This window comes from Lepidochelys olivacea (genome assembly GCF_965140295.1).
Source record: "Lepidochelys olivacea isolate rLepOli2 genome assembly, chromosome: 8".
Lineage (NCBI taxonomy): Eukaryota > Metazoa > Chordata > Testudines > Cheloniidae > Lepidochelys > Lepidochelys olivacea.
The window spans coordinates 44,534,734-44,550,351 of record NC_140418.1 but is presented as its reverse complement, the minus strand read 5'-3'; the positions used below and the strand labels follow the sequence as shown (position 1 = coordinate 44,550,351).

Here is a 15,618-nt window from a genome sequence, read left to right as displayed (position 1 = left end):
ATTAGATGACGATGGGGTAATCAAAATCAGTCTGGTTGCAGTGGAACAAGTTAGACCAGTTTTGTTCAAACTTCCTTCCCAAAAAGGATTCCACGACTGAGGTTAAGTGGAGGCTGAAATCTTAAGAACTTGAAGAAGAAAGGACACTGGAGTTATGCAAGCACTAAACACACTTTTTACACAGCTAATACCATCCTGGTTAAAATAGTCCTGATGTTATAATTTATCCAGTTCCTTTTTTAAAGGTAACAGGGAAGATGTGTGTCTCTCTCAGGCACTCAGAGCGCTTGACTTGACAGCCCTCTTCAGGAGGAAGTACAATAAGCCCTGGGGACTCTATGGCATTAAAGCCAGTCTACCAGAACAGAAAGTGACTCTTTTACATAATTGCTGAATTTCCTACCCCGAGTTCCTGGTGGACAGGAGCACATGAAATGATTGACAAGATCAATGCAGGTTCCTCCATTCTGGCAGGGCTGAAACTGGCATTCATCCACTTCATACTCACAGTTGACTCCTTGGTATCCTGGCGCACACTATCGGTATAAAAACCAAACAAGTGTAAATAATCTTCACCCAGAATGAACACGGTAGCATACTCTGAGACTGACATACCCTAGGCTAAAACAGGACAAAATACTCTGTGGGCCAAATGCTGCCCTCATCTGTTGCTGTGCAACATCAATTATTTCAGTGGGACTGCAGAGGTAACCAAGCACAGAATGTGACCAAGGAACTATTGAACTCCCCACTGAATGTCTGAAAGCGAATGATCTTGTTCCTGTGGACAGCTTACAGAATGCACATGAGAGAGGCAAGGTAGGTGAGGCGATATCTTTTATTGGACCAGCTTCCGTTGGTGAGAGAGACAAGCTTTTGAGAGCTCTTCTTCAGGTCCAATAAAAGATATTACCTCCCACACCTTGTCTCTCTAATATCCAGGGTCTGACACTGCTACAACTACATTGCATACAAGAATCTCACATGACACCCATGGAACTCCTGATTAGATTCAGCTGCTGTAGAAGTTGACTTGTGTTTTAAGTGTTATGTAAATGCAAACCCCTCAGGAAACGTGCCTCCAAGATCCTGCATGTACCACCATTCTCAAGGGCCTGGGAATGAGGGTTGGACACAATAACCTCTGGAATCAATCTACACAGCCCTGTATATTGGCCATAGAGGTCAGGGAGAGCACTTGGAGGCACTTCCCAACCTGGGAAGCAAGTGAACCCCACTTCCCTAGCAAGATGAGTATAGGAAATCTCGTAATATGTTCTAGTTTCTTTTCATGTAATCACAAAAGTTAGGGATGGGAGAGGTGAAGAAATCCATGCCTCTGGGGGCATAACATTTTAGTAACTAGCTACCATATCGCCTTATACTGAATACTGCCGGAAGGTCCTTCTGAAGTGTTGCCTCCCTCCCTGCCAGTATCCAAGTTTCAACTTATTTTCAGATGTATTAGCTGTGTTTTTCCCCACATCAAACCTTGTTTTGCTGTTTGACCACATTTCTAATAGCTTTAGAGCTCTTTGGACTTTGATTAACTGGTACATAGAACTCTTCCCGTTAAATATAATCGGAAAATGTCATTAACATGGCACTTACTCTCCCCTAGAAGGAGAAAGGGCCCAACACCTTCCTCTACCCTATGAGGGGACACACACTGCTCTTTAATTGCTTATAGTTCAGGTAATTGTCTTGGGTATGTCTTGTGCATACCAAACACAACTTGAGTAAGGGTATGTCTACACTTGCAAAGTTTTTGCACTGTAAGTTTCACTGGTGATAGGGAACCGGTGAAAGTAAAGCACTGGTTTGTGTACTCACTTAATTCCTCAGGCATCAGAGAGCATTTACATTAGCAGCACTTCCATCGCTGATGAGAGCTGCACCCTAGGGCAGCTATCCGCAGTGCGGCTCTCTCCAGTTTGACGATGGGTCTTGTGGGAAGAGGGGGCGGGGGTGTGATCGCGGGACATGCTGGATCCCTGCACAGTCTCCTCTCCCCAAACACTGATCAGCTCCAGCAGCTCAGCATGGCTCCAGGCAGGGGATCCTTTGCTCTCTGGAGCAGGCATTGTCACCTGGCCAGATAAGTGAGCACTTGCCAAGAAAACAGGAAGGGGAGTTTCAAAGTTCCCGGGGCTTTACAGGGGGAGGGGTGGATGTCTGTTTACCTAGCAGCAGAGCTACTGGCCAGAGTGGTCACCTAGGCACTGTGGGATATCTTCTGGAGGCTAAAAGCTGTGCAAACAGGAAGAATGTGTCTTCACTTGCACATCACCACAAAAGCATCACCGGTAAGAGCTGTACACCTCTCCTGGAGGTGGTTTTCTTTTTGTAGTGAAACTTCTGAGTTTCACTGCAAAAAGTCACTGGCAAGTGTAGATGCTCTCATGGTTTTTGAGCAAAAAAGGGACTTTTGCCACTTTAAATGGCAAGTGTAGACATGCCCCAGGTCTCAGTGTTGTTTGGAAAATGATCAGATACACTTGCAAAGGACCTGGTAACCATTATGGGAAACAGATCACAGTAAAAATGATAGGATGTGAGTGAAGATTTGTACAATGAAAATGGAGGTGAGTAAGAGCTAAGCATCTTCCTTTTGTCCCTTGTGCATCATCCAGCTTTACCTCACACCGATATCCCCCGAGATAGTCACTGCAGGTGGCACCATTCTGGCATGGATTGGAGGTGCATTCGTCCAACTGCTCTTCACAGTAACTGCCAGTGTAGCCCATGCGGCACTGGCAGCGATGACTGTTTCCCACATTAAAGCAAATGCCGGAATGCTGACACAATTGGTCTACGGGGACTCCTAGAATAAAAATTAATTAAGCAAAGTAAGCAGCCATCTCAAAGTAACATTTCAGAAAAAAAGCTCCCAAGTGCCCACATAGTCGCGAGTTCACCTGGGAATACTTACAGCTAGACCCAACCTACACAAAACTTCTATACCAGGAACTATTCTTTAAAACAAGACTGTTCACCCTGACAAAGAATCACCCTGATTCTGGACAGGACACTGCCACTAGCCCCATGGCAGACAATGACTAACAATGCCAGCTTGGATACTTTTATTCATATCACTAGATAATTTACCACTTGGTGAGTCTCTGCATCTGAAATGTACATAAACCTAAGTTTGCAAAGACTGGTTTCCACCCCATCCTCATCACCTGCTGGAGAAGCCCTTCTCACCCCTTGTATTGAGAATGCCTGTTCCAGACATTCTTGGACCCCGCCTTGGATTTGTTCCAAAAAGACTCTTCTAGGAAGACTCTGCAGCACATTCCATTTACATGAGGTTTTTTCCATCTGCATCATTTGAATTTGGTAATGGAGTATGGGCCCAAAAGTTGTAGGCAGATGAAGCATCTACTGACCAATATCACTTAACCACATATTTAAGGCATCAGATGTGTAACAGACCTCTCATCTGCAAGGAGGGCAGGGTTTCAACTTGGTCTTTTGGGGATTCACCAGAAGGGCACAAAAACAAATTAGCCCAACACCATTCAAAGGAGCAGTCCTTACAGAACAGAGATTACTGAAACCCTGAACACAGACTTAGAGTAGTGTGAGCTGTTGTAGCTTTCCCTGAGAACTAGTCCCTAACTAGGGAGAAGAAAAGTGTTCAGTAAACAAACTGAAGGAATCAGAGGGAGTTTGGACTTAATGCTTCAATAGGTGGAAGGGACAGAGGGTATCTGGGGGCCATATCTCCTTATAAAACCTCACATAGAGCCTTCCACAGCTTAATACTGCTTCTCTGTGGCCTGATAAGGGCCAACAAGTCCCAGATTCCAAATGCATCTCAGGAGGGGAGATCCGCAATGACAATACTTTGAGAACTACTGTTTGCTACAAGCACAGAAGAGCACTACTTACCCCTCTGTGAAGCAGCCACCTGACAGGAGACGTTGGGCACGTCACAATAGGCACCAGTCCAACCAGATGGACAGATGCATTGAGACTGAGTTCCCCTCTGGATGCATGTGCCTTTGTTCTTACAGGGAGACTTGTTGCACAGATCCTTAAGTGTCTGAAAAAACAGATCAAACAACTGAGAAGTACAAAAAGAGTATTCAAAGCAGTAGGTTGGAGAAGGCACTGCAAAGGAAATTCTCCAGCCAGCTAGCCAACTCCTTGATAGGACCAGTCTCTACGTCCCTGAATCCAAATGTGTGCAATGTCAGTTTTTCAACTTCGTCCCTCTATGCCAGACTGGGACAGTGTCACCTGCCTGAGTCTTCCTCTCGATGAAACCTGAGAGATACCTTGCCCCAAGAGGGTACTCTAATCTCAGCTACATGCTTCCTTTGTCCAGGATGCTCCAGGCACTGAGAAAGGAAGCATGCTGCCCACTTTTGAGCTCTCCCCTGGGACCCTCCCTGACGGAACCAAGGTGATATGTGCCATCAGCAAAGTGAGCAGGCGGACAGAGAAGTAACATTACCAATGGAAGTATGAAGATTTAATTTCAATGATGATTTGCTCCAATGTTTCTCACATACAACCCCTTGGAGAATTATTTTTGCCTCTTCCCAGGCTCCCACCTTCACATTAACAGGAAGCCTCAGTAAGTCAACAATCCCAGAATCCACATTTTTCACTGAATCCCCGCCCCACAGTTTCCTCCTTTTCCAGGAGGGAAGTGAGATGTTGAAGTCATTTATGCTCTTTGCCTCCACCACCTGCCTCGTTAGCTTCTCCTGCCTATTTATTCCCCCCTTTGCAAGAGCTCATTCTTTCTGAATTCTCCTACTTTCCTGCAGTTTAGTTTAAATTTCCCCACCATTCCAAACTCTTGGTAAAAGGATCAAAGAATACTGGGCCTATTGATTTCTTAAACATAAACAAGGAATGCATTGTTCAAAAGAAAGAATTTGCAATTTTGTATGAAAGACACAAAACAACTGAGTTCCCATTCAACTAATTAGGCTTACCACTCCACCATATCTGTCCCGAGATAACAATAGAGACAAGGTGGGTGAGGTAATATCTTTTATTGGACCAACTTCTATTCGTAAAAGGGACAAGCTTTGGAGCTACACAGAGCTCTGCTGGGACCAACACGGCTAAACCACCACTCCAAACAACAATCTGAGACGACTATACACCTTTACCAGCTTATTTGCTTTCTCAGCACCTAGATGTGAATTATGTCAGCCTCCTTCTCAGATAGATTTGGGAGAGAAATCTGGATCGTTGAGTATTAAAGAAAGGAATGAACTCAGGATTATATCCCCCCATCCGTGTTTTAGCCCTTTCTTTTCTGGGCTTAATCTGTGACCTTTGCACTTGTAATGAGTTATTGGTTACTTAACATACTGGTTTCTATAGCTTCTCATTCCTTTTATTTAGTCCTTGCTGTTCCAGCTCTTCGTTAATTATATCAAACCTACTTTCCATAGAGACAAACTATAATGTCTGCAGCCTGTAGACATTATATCCCCTTGGAGAATCATTTTTCTCCACTATACTCTTCAATGGAGTTAGTAAATTCAGGGAGTCTAGAGTTCCTTGTCATATACAATGCATGTTATGATATGATCAAACTCCTCCTTGTGTTCATTGTGGAAACAGAAATTTCCTCAGAGGTCTACCCAGTAACATTAAGTATTTTTCCAACCAATCACAAGGTACATGATGGCAGCAGAGGAACTACTGAACTTTACAGTATTTTGGGACTATCTTTAATGCTAGGCTTCTTGGTGAGATTTTAAGTAGCGTGCAGAGACTCCATACACCAGGTGTTCAGACTGAGAAGTTCTCATCTTTTACATGTTATTTTCATGGCCTCTGTAAATGGCAAAGGCTTTACTGTCATACTTCTCTGCATTATTGGACACCACGTTGTGTTTTCTTTTTCAAATGTACAAACAGTATTGCGTATTTTCCTGTGTGGGTGCTTGTAGCCATCATTGGGTTATTTCTCATGTCTGACTAAATATCTTGCATCAATCAGTTGTTGTTGGGGTTTTGTTTTGTTTTTTATTAATTGGCAGCATCTTGCAGCCAACCTGCTAGGTTAAGTGTCAAGCAGTATACCTAATACTAAGTTCCAAAAATTGCTCATGGTGTTACAAAGCCATGTAAGCATAAGGGAAACTTGCAAAATTCTCATGAAGTTGCAGTCTTTGCCTGGCAGTTTTTATGACACACTCAGATTGTCTATAAATGACAGAGCTCAGCAGCCTTCTCTTGAATGAAGCCAATGCTGAAGCTCACTGTTGCAAGGCTGGAACAGAGACCTAAGGCATCATGGCTATGTTTCAATTACAGTAGCATCACAAATATGTTACTGGCAGAATGTAACTTAGTGCTCTACGTCCATGTCAATAAGCCAAGTTTCATTCAATGACACATCTGATTTTGAACTAATACAAATAGATTTTCTGCACTTAAAAGAACTGAGTGGCAAGACTGAGATAAGCACAAATCCTTTTGGAAGTAAAATTCAAACACTGTTTGAATGTTATCAGCGTGATCAGTTTTGATTAATTCAGTTCAATTGCTTGCTTCCTACCACTTCCTTAAACTTCAGTCATGTTAAATCAAATTCATGCAGAGATGTTTGGTAATCACTGCTGAATCTTTTGCAGAACAGAGCAGCAGCTTTGACGTTTATTACAGGTACGGTACAATGGGAAACCCCACTTACTGAATACAAAACTGCTTCACTGTGCTACTTTAGTCTTACTGAATCTAACGTACTGGATGATCATGTCAGTTATTCCCGTACAAGAGTTCCTTTGATTGTTTGTGATCCAGAGAGGATGTTTGTTTCAATTACCTTGATTGGCTCTTTGTGGAAAAATTTAGTTTGTTTGGGATCTCACAACTGCATCTATCATAGGGCTTGTCTACACTTATAGTGCTGCAGCGGCGCAAATGCCCATGAAAACGCTACCTATGGCGAATGGAGAGCGTAGGTAATCCACCTCCCCGAGAGGCAGTAGCTGTGTCGATGTGAGAAGCCCTCCCGTTGACACAACGCTGTCTACACCAGGGGTTAGGTCGGTATACCTCACGCAGGGGTGTGGAAAATCTATGCTCCTGAGTGACATAGTTATACCAATATAAGTTTGCAGTGTAGACTAGGGCATAGTTACCAGGAAAGTTACTACATAGTTACTACAGCTAATTGTGGGCTTTGTTACCCAAAAAGTACTAGACACAGTGAGCTGTGTCTACACCAGCTGTACACTTTTTCTGCTGTGTAACAGTTCAAATGAAAATGTTAAGTGAGAACGGACCAGACAAAATAATTGCTGTAACAGTCTGAACTCAATGCCACTTACTTGGCAGTCTTTCCCAGTGTAACCCAAGGGACAGATGCATTGGTAGGTCCCCAGGCTATCCACACAAGTCCCTTTGTTCAAACAAGGATGGGAATCACATTCATTAATTTCCATCAGGCAGAAGGCCCCAGTGAACCCCACCGGGCACTGGCAGGAAAAGGAGTTGATCCCATCCACACAAGTGGCTCCATTGAAACAAGAACTGAAAAACAAATAAGCATGAAAACAAAACTCAGCTACAACAAAATGCAAGTTAACCGACAGCCAAAGATTTTGTATAGGATACAGACAATAGAGAGATAAAGAGCTGGATTGGATCATCTGCTCTGTCCCTTGGCGGGCCTACAGCATACTTACTATGGCTTTGTCAGTCCACTCCACTGTTTGCCATACTGTGAATTTTGTGCTGTGCTAGAGCCACTAGCCTAGTTCTCCAGAGGCTAGGGTTCAGTGTGGGCAGAAGCATTCCATACCAATGTGTAACCATGTGACCAAAATACAGAGGAACGAGTGCTATTTAGGCAGAGGAGAGTTCTCATGGTGGTGGGGTTAGAGTTGGTGAAATGCTATGGCCTGTGTTACACAGCAGGTCAGACTAGATGATTATAATGGTTGGTCTCTTCTGGCCTTACTCTCTGCAACTTTGCCCAAGTGATTCCTGCATCAAGCCCATGACTTCTGGCTGAGCTAGAAGCATTTCTCTGGAGAGACACCCAATCTCAATTTAAAGACAAAGTGATGGAGAATCCACTATATCCCTGGATAAATTGTTCCTGGTTAATTACCCTCACTTTAAACGGTGCATCTTATTTCCAGTTTGAATTTATCTAGCTTCTGCTTCCAAGCAACTGGCTCTTGTTCGCTCTTTGTTCGAATTCTCCTCTCCATGTAGATCACAGTGTATAAGTACCAAGTCACCTTTTAGACTGAAGCTCAGTCTATTTTGTTGATCAAAGACAAGTTTGTGAGGCAGGTTTCTCAGACCAGAGAGCACCATGGGCGCTTTGGGGAGCGGGGACACCAAACCATATTTTGCTTCCTGAGTCTGCAATATCTGGCTATGGACCCCAGAACACACAGGAGTGACCCCTGCTTTACATTTGCAGAACAAAGCCCTGGCCTCTGAAGTTTTAAATAACCCAAGCAATAAGGATTCCATTGCTTGTCTAGAAAGACTATTCAAGAAGGTTAAATCTCTTATTAGCCTAAATTTTCCTCATCTATATTTGATTCTATTACTCCTCAGTAATACCTCTGCTTCCCAGGTGTACACAGCTTTCGGTTGTGTTTTGTAGACAGAGTCACTTTTATTGCACCTAGCCAAGTTTTACATATGTAATTCCTTTAAACTTTCCTCAAATCAATGCCTTTTGCCGATCTACCCTATTACTAGTTTTGCTGCTTTTCTCTAAATTCCCTCCAATGCCTCCAACTTTTTTTGATTGAATCATGTTTGAATCAGAAACACCCGTTAAAGAATTCTTGTTTTTTGAATCTCTATCAAGATGTTCAATGGTAGAAGAAATTTAACAAACTGAATGAGTTTATCATAGCAAATGGTGTAGAGTGGCAAAATTGCATTTGTGTGCTCTGACAGACCTTACGCCCTGACTGGGAAATTTGGTCACGGTGCTTTGGCAAAAATTCAACTGGCACCTAATGCTAAGTTCACTTGCTGCTGTATTCATTGTGAGGCACTACTTGCTAAAACTGCCTGTCAATCTGATAGTGATTCTGGATCAGGCTTTAAAGGTTTTATTAAAACCTGAGTGTTGAACTCATGCTTATTTTCAGTTAGGAGAAAAGAATTGGGAAGCGATCATCAAAAACTTCTCCACAAAATTCATCCTGACCTCTCTCCTGAGATCAGAGACAAATGCCTGAATTTGGTCACCTAGTTTAATGAAAACTCTCCCACCAGTGTAACAAGTGAGAAATGGATCTGGGACCCATTTTCAATACAAGACAATACCCTGTCAGGTGGCTTCTCAGCAAAGGGAAAGGAAGAGGTGATTGTCATGTGATGGTGCATTTAAACTCAAATTCAACAAAGTGCAGCTCTGTGACTTTTGGTTGAGAAAGAGGGTATGTCTACACTGCACAGTTGTTGCCAAAACTTTTGTCTTTCACGGGTACTTAAAAAAGCCCTCCACGAAAGACAAAAGTTTGGCCGACGCAAGTGGCAGTGTGAACGTGGCTTTGTCGGCAGGAGCGCTGGAAGTATTTTGTCGGCAAAAGTGCCGACAAAATACTCCTGAAGAGCATTCACACATGCTGACTTTTAGTGACTTTGTCGCTAAAAGCTGCGTAGTGTAGACAAGCCCGGAGAGAGGCACTTTGCTCTGGCAGAGCTTTGAAATTTTGTTATGCCCTTGAGCACTATGTATCTATGTGAGACTTTTTTCTACCTTTATCACTATTAACACCAAGTATAGGATGAACCTCAGTGTAGCACCAGAACTTCGGCTGAAGCTCACAATTCTCCCCTGACAAAGCAGCTATGTTCCGTGAGGCAAGCACACCCTTTACTTTTTTGTCTTCTCTGAGAGCTACTCAACATGTTTTGTAATTTTTCTTGATTTAAATTTTGTAAAAGGGAAGCAAAATGAATTTTGGCCCATATCCAACAATAATCCATATAAACTTCCAACTTAAATGATACAGTTAAAAAATCAAGTTATTGATGTAGTTCAGTAGCACACCAAAATATATCAATATGACAAATATGTATTGATTGTTTCTTGCAATTTCAGTAACACAAAAGAGAAATAATAATAATAATCATGGCGGATTGTAATAATAATGGCTGCTTCATTGTGTTTCTTTTTGATTCGCTGTCTAACAACCTGAAGGGCTTGAAAATGATGTCATAATAGAACATTTTAGGCTTCCCTAGACATTTATTTTACTACACAGTCTGGAAATACTAAAGTCACACTTATGAAGAGCTAAAAAAAATGTCCACAAAATGGAAAAATCTGCATGTGGTACTTCAAACGTAAGTTTGTTTGTTTTTTAAAAAGATGGCATTGTGACGCTCTGTACCTCGGGGGAACACCCAACACCCCCATGTTCATCCTTGTAAAATGATTGTGTGGTATCCAATGCAAAGTTTGTCATGTTGGCTGTCTTCAGAAGTCTCATGATGCACTGAGCATTGTTGTTACAGTAATGTTATAGTAAGTTTATAGGTTATAATTTCATGTACGTAGTTATGAGGCTGAAAATGTATCCTTATGGCTTAAAATAAGCCCAGGCAAAAACTCTCCAAGAGCAGAGAGGCAGTTCACACCTCATCAGGGCAGGTATGGGACAAACCCAGCTCAGCCTCACAGGAACAAAGGACCCTGGCCTAGGCAGCAACAGAAGAATCTGTTGGACTCTCGAGTGAGTCACCCCCCTTCCTTTACCCAGTTTGGGACTGCAATGAGGTAATGCTCACCTGACTCTGAAGGGGGGTGGGGACAAAGCCAAGAGGGAAGAAAGAACATGATAAAAGGGTGAGACATTTGCCATGCTCTCTCTTTCTTCCACCTACATCTACAGACACTATACTAAGCGACTGAAGCGCTGATCAAAGGGGAGAGCCTGGCTGAAGGGCAACCAACCAGCCTGTAGTGAGAAGCACCTAAGTTTGTAAGGGCACTGAAAGTGTTACGATCAGCTTAGAATGCATTTTGCTTTTATTTCATTTGCCCAAATCCGACTTGTTATGCTTTGACTTATAATCACTTAAAATTTATCTTTCATAGTTAATACGTTTGTTTATTCTACCTAAAGCAGTGCATTTGGTTTGAAGCATGTCGGAGACTCCTCTTGGGATAAGAAGCCTGGTATATGTCAATTTATTTGTTAAATTGATGAACTCATATAAGCTTGCAGTGTCCAGTGAGCATAACTGGATACTGCAAGACGGAGGTTCCTAGGGTTGTGTCTGAGGCCAGAGATATTGGCTAGTGTCATTCGGTTGCACAATCCAAGGAGCAGCTTACATGCCAGAGGCTGTGTGTGAACAGCCTAGGAGTGGGGGGTTCTCACAGCAGAGCAGGGTAAGGCTGGCTCCCAGAATCAAGGATTGGAGTGACCTAGCAGATCACCGGTCCAGATAACACCAGAGGAGAATGTCACATGTATATGAACCAATAAAGTTTGGGAGCTGCTGACTAATACATCTTTCAGGAAGATTTTCCCCCAGTTTAAGTTCTCTTAATTTTGGTCCCATTACTCCAAGTTAGTTCTACTCAGTTCCTCTCCTTGATGCTTACACCCTTCCAGACACAACATTTGAGGAGTTATGTCCCAAGCCTCCTAGTTGCCTCTTCATAAGCTCTTAATAGTGCCTCTATTTTTTAATTAGCTTCCACTGTTTTCAGTCCGTAACCTTGAGTTCTCTAGTTCAGTCTGTATTTTCCCTGTCTTCCTCAGAATCGGCAACTCCTTTTTAGCTCCAGCTGCACATTTCAATAGTGGTAAACTCCCTCTTCACAATCACAACTCACAAACTCCCTCCTCACAAACATGTTAAAAAACATCAGGCCCACCCCCAATGCCTGTATTATCCCACCAGTAACCCTCCCCGCCCCACAGCTTGGTACAGGGTTAATCAATCTCATTTGTTTAGTCTTAACTTTTCAATCCATAGAACAGTGATCCTATCCAAGACAATATGAATTAATTTTTCAGGTTACACTGAGACAGTGGCAAATACTTTATTTTACATCTATGACATTCCTTTTATCCACTAATTTAGTAATTCTATCAATAAAGCAATCCTAACCAAAAAAAACCCAGTCACATGTGGCAATCTTATGCATAAACCTCCATTGTAAATGTAAACTCATTTGCTTTCCAGACTGCTGGTACCTTCCCAGTAGTCCATTGTATTTCAAAAATATGAAGTGGATGGTTCAATAAGTTTTAGCCAATTCCCTTAATATACTAGGATGCATGCTTCTCAGCTGAGTACAAGAGAGACAAGATTAACTAAATGCAACAGCACTGGAAGTGTGTCTCCCTGTGGAACCGGGTCACCAACCAAAGCTCCTTTGCTGAGCAGAATCAAGCAGGAACTGATCACAAAATGGAAGGGAGCAATATTCATACCCACATGCACGAGGCGCACAGCCTACTGGTAACTGGTAACAGTGGACCAAAACTTCTGAACTATGGGATTTGCCACCTGGACTTGCACAATAAGCACAGACGCAGACGTGTAGTTCTATATGAGCTGGTACCTTTGGAGAGCATAGCCTTCTTGCAAGCACAAGCTAGGCAAGCATCCGTGGTCTTTGAGGCTCAAGCTTGTCCCAGCACCACCACGCAGGAAAACAGCAGTCCCCAGGGTTGTTCCTGAACACGACTGCCTTAAGCCACTGGACAGCATTCTGTCTCTATTCTCTCCCTCCCTCCATATTTAAACATATACTTACCTCTCGGTACACTCATCAATGTTGTTCTCACAGTGGGTCCCCTCAAACCCTGCCTGACACTTGCAGGTGTAGCTGTTGACGTAGTCCGTGCAGGTGCCTCCATTCTTGCATGGTTCACTCAGACATTCATTTATGTCTGTCTGACACTTATCCCCCTGAAACCCAGGCAGACAGGTGCATAAGAAAGAGTTCACCCCATCCACACACGAAGCTCCATTCTGGCAGGGATCTGCAATAACAACACACTATGTATTACAATGGATATATAAATACCGTGGCAGGGCCAGGTTCAGCTGCACTTATGCAAAAGGGCTACAAAATTTCAAAAACAAGTGCCTTTTTACACACTTTTTTGACCCAATCTATATCAGGGACATAATTTGAATTCATAGAATCGTAGAATCTCAGGGTTGGGAGGGACCTCAGGAGGTCATCTAGTCCAACCCCCTGCTCAAAGCAGGAAAAATCCCCAACTAAATCATCCCAGCCAGGGCTTTGTCAAGCCTGAGTTTAAAAACCTTTAAGGAAGGAGAATCCACCACCTCCCTAGGTAGCCCATTCCAGTGCTTCACCACCCTCCTAGTGAAAAAGTTTTTCCTGATATCCAACCTAGACCTCCCCCACTGCAACTTGAGACCATTACTCCTTGTTCTGTTATCTGGTACCACTGAGAACAGTCTAGATCCATCCTCTTTGGAACCCCCTTTCACGTAGTTGAAAGCAGCTATTAAATCCCCCCTCGTTCTTCTCTTCTGCAGACTAAACAATCCCAGTTCCCTCAGCCTCTCCTCATAAGTCATGTGCTCCAGCCCCCTAATCATTTTTGTTTCCCTCCGCTGGACTCCTTTCAATTTTTCCACATCCCTCTTGTGTCTGGACACAGTACTCCAGATTAGGCCTCACCAATGCCGAATAGAAGGGAATGATCACGTCCCTCAATCTGCTGGCAATGCTCCTACTTATACAGCCCAAAATGCTGTTAGCCTTCTTGGTCACAAGGGCACACTATTGACTCATATCCAGCTTCTCGTCCACTGTAACCCCTACGTCCTTTTCTGCAGAACTGTTGCCTAGCCACTCAGTCCCTAGTCTGTAGCGGTGCATGGGATTCTTCCATCCTAAGTGCAGGACTCTGCACTTGTCCTTGTTAAACCTCATCAGATTTCTTTTGGCCCAATCCTCTAATTTTTCTAGGTCCCTCTGTATCCTATCCCTACCCTCCAGCATATCTACCACTCCTCCCAGTTTAGTGTCATCTGCGAACTTGCTGAGGGTGCAATCCACGCCATCCTCCAGATCATTAATTCTATAGGATTATCCCATAAAGGGCGAAACTTTACACGAGGCTCTGATCAAGAAAATACTTCTGGGAATTTAGGTTTATTTTACAAGGTTCTCATTCACCCAAAACAAAATCAATGCCCAAGCTCTGGTCCTATTCCCTTCATGAGCACTAAATCTCAACCCTACCCCCTCACAACCCAAACTTCTATAAACAGACAACACAACCAAAGGTAGCTTCTCTGTCCCGATAGCGCTCTGTCCAGGCTTCTAGACAACAAAACCCCTTCCTCAGACACTGTGATTCTGAATACATCTGTGCTGAGATTTGATCCAGCATAACCCATGCTGCTGTCTAGTGCGGTAAGGTTGCCCTCAGAAGCAGCACTGAGGCAGGGTGCTCCCCATAGGGGCACTGAAAGACCCACACACCTCCCTGTCACTCAGATCCATAACCTAGGTGTGTTCTTCAACTCAACCCTTTCCTATCCATCAGAATAGCTAAAAGTCTTGTCCAGGTACTCATTCCCTACAACCTTCTCTTATCCTGCCTAGACAATCCCCCCCTTCTGTCCATTCACAGTGCTGCTGCTGCAAAGACCATTTTCCTAAATCAGTTGCTCTGACCTTTTCATCCCTCTATTTGTCTCCCTCCCACTGGCTCAACCTTTTCCATTGCAAGCAAACTGCTGATCATCACTTTCAAGGCCTAACCCTAGCCAACCTTTCATCTCTCATGCCATTGAGATGTCAGCTCCCACCTCCACTCTGCCAAAGATGCCAGCCTTCACAACACTTCTTACAATTTCAATCAAGCACCTTCGTTCTTCCTTCCATGCAGCCCCAGACATATGGCCGGAGCTTCCCATAGCCACCTGCAAAGCTACCTCATCATCCTTCAAGTCCCTCCTTGGCATTATTCCTAAGAAAAAATGTAACGGCTAGACAGCTGTTGTGCTGAGATCACAGCCTGTCATGCTCACTGTTTTCTTGTGCTCCCCTGCCTGCATCCACCTGTTGCCTTATATTTAGGCTGTAAGATCTTTGGGGCAAGGAACTTCTTTGTTACATTTGGAGAGCACCTAGCACAATAGGGAATTGATCTATGCTGCCACAATACCCATTTCAAAAATGAAAAGCAAAATTAAGGCTGCACAGTTAGAAACTCTAGTGAAGAAATACTAAACATCAGTACAATTTGTATTCTGTCTTCTTGTGCAGGTGCATCAAGACAGAGGCTTTAATTATGGAATTAAAGATTACACAATATGCATCCAAGGATTCACCATTTGAGAATTATCTTCATATCTTTAAAGTCTGCAGTGTAAGAGGGAGCACCTGCACCCATTTAAAGCTCATCGGACTATTGCAGAGACAAGGACATAAAAGCCAGACCCTTGGCAGCTATAAAGGACTGTGCCTATGGCAGCCAGCCCTTTATGACTGCAGCTGAAAGCTAGACATTTCAGTTGTCTGCTCAGCATATCTACAAACAAGTTCAGGGGACTCAGCTCATCACTTTGGCTCCACTATTGGATAGGTTATTTGGTTCTGGGGTTAAAAACACTCTTGGCCCCACAGGAGGAAAGTTTTCA

General features: G+C 43.4%; 1 protein-coding gene across 1 annotated transcript in view; it reads right to left on the bottom strand.

Moving 5' to 3' along the window:
* Positions 1-15,618, bottom strand: part of NOTCH2 (notch receptor 2) — a 132,794-nt gene that overhangs the window by 20,768 nt on the left and 96,408 nt on the right. Inside the window, exons 17-21 of the mRNA XM_084637742.1 lie at positions 12,743-12,971; positions 7,314-7,515; positions 3,898-4,051; positions 2,640-2,824; positions 404-536 (exon numbers count right to left, since the gene is read on the bottom strand). Of these exons, the coding sequence (XP_084493868.1) occupies positions 404-536; positions 2,640-2,824; positions 3,898-4,051; positions 7,314-7,515; positions 12,743-12,971 (903 nt within the window). The remainder of the gene's footprint in view (positions 1-403; positions 537-2,639; positions 2,825-3,897; positions 4,052-7,313; positions 7,516-12,742; positions 12,972-15,618) is intronic.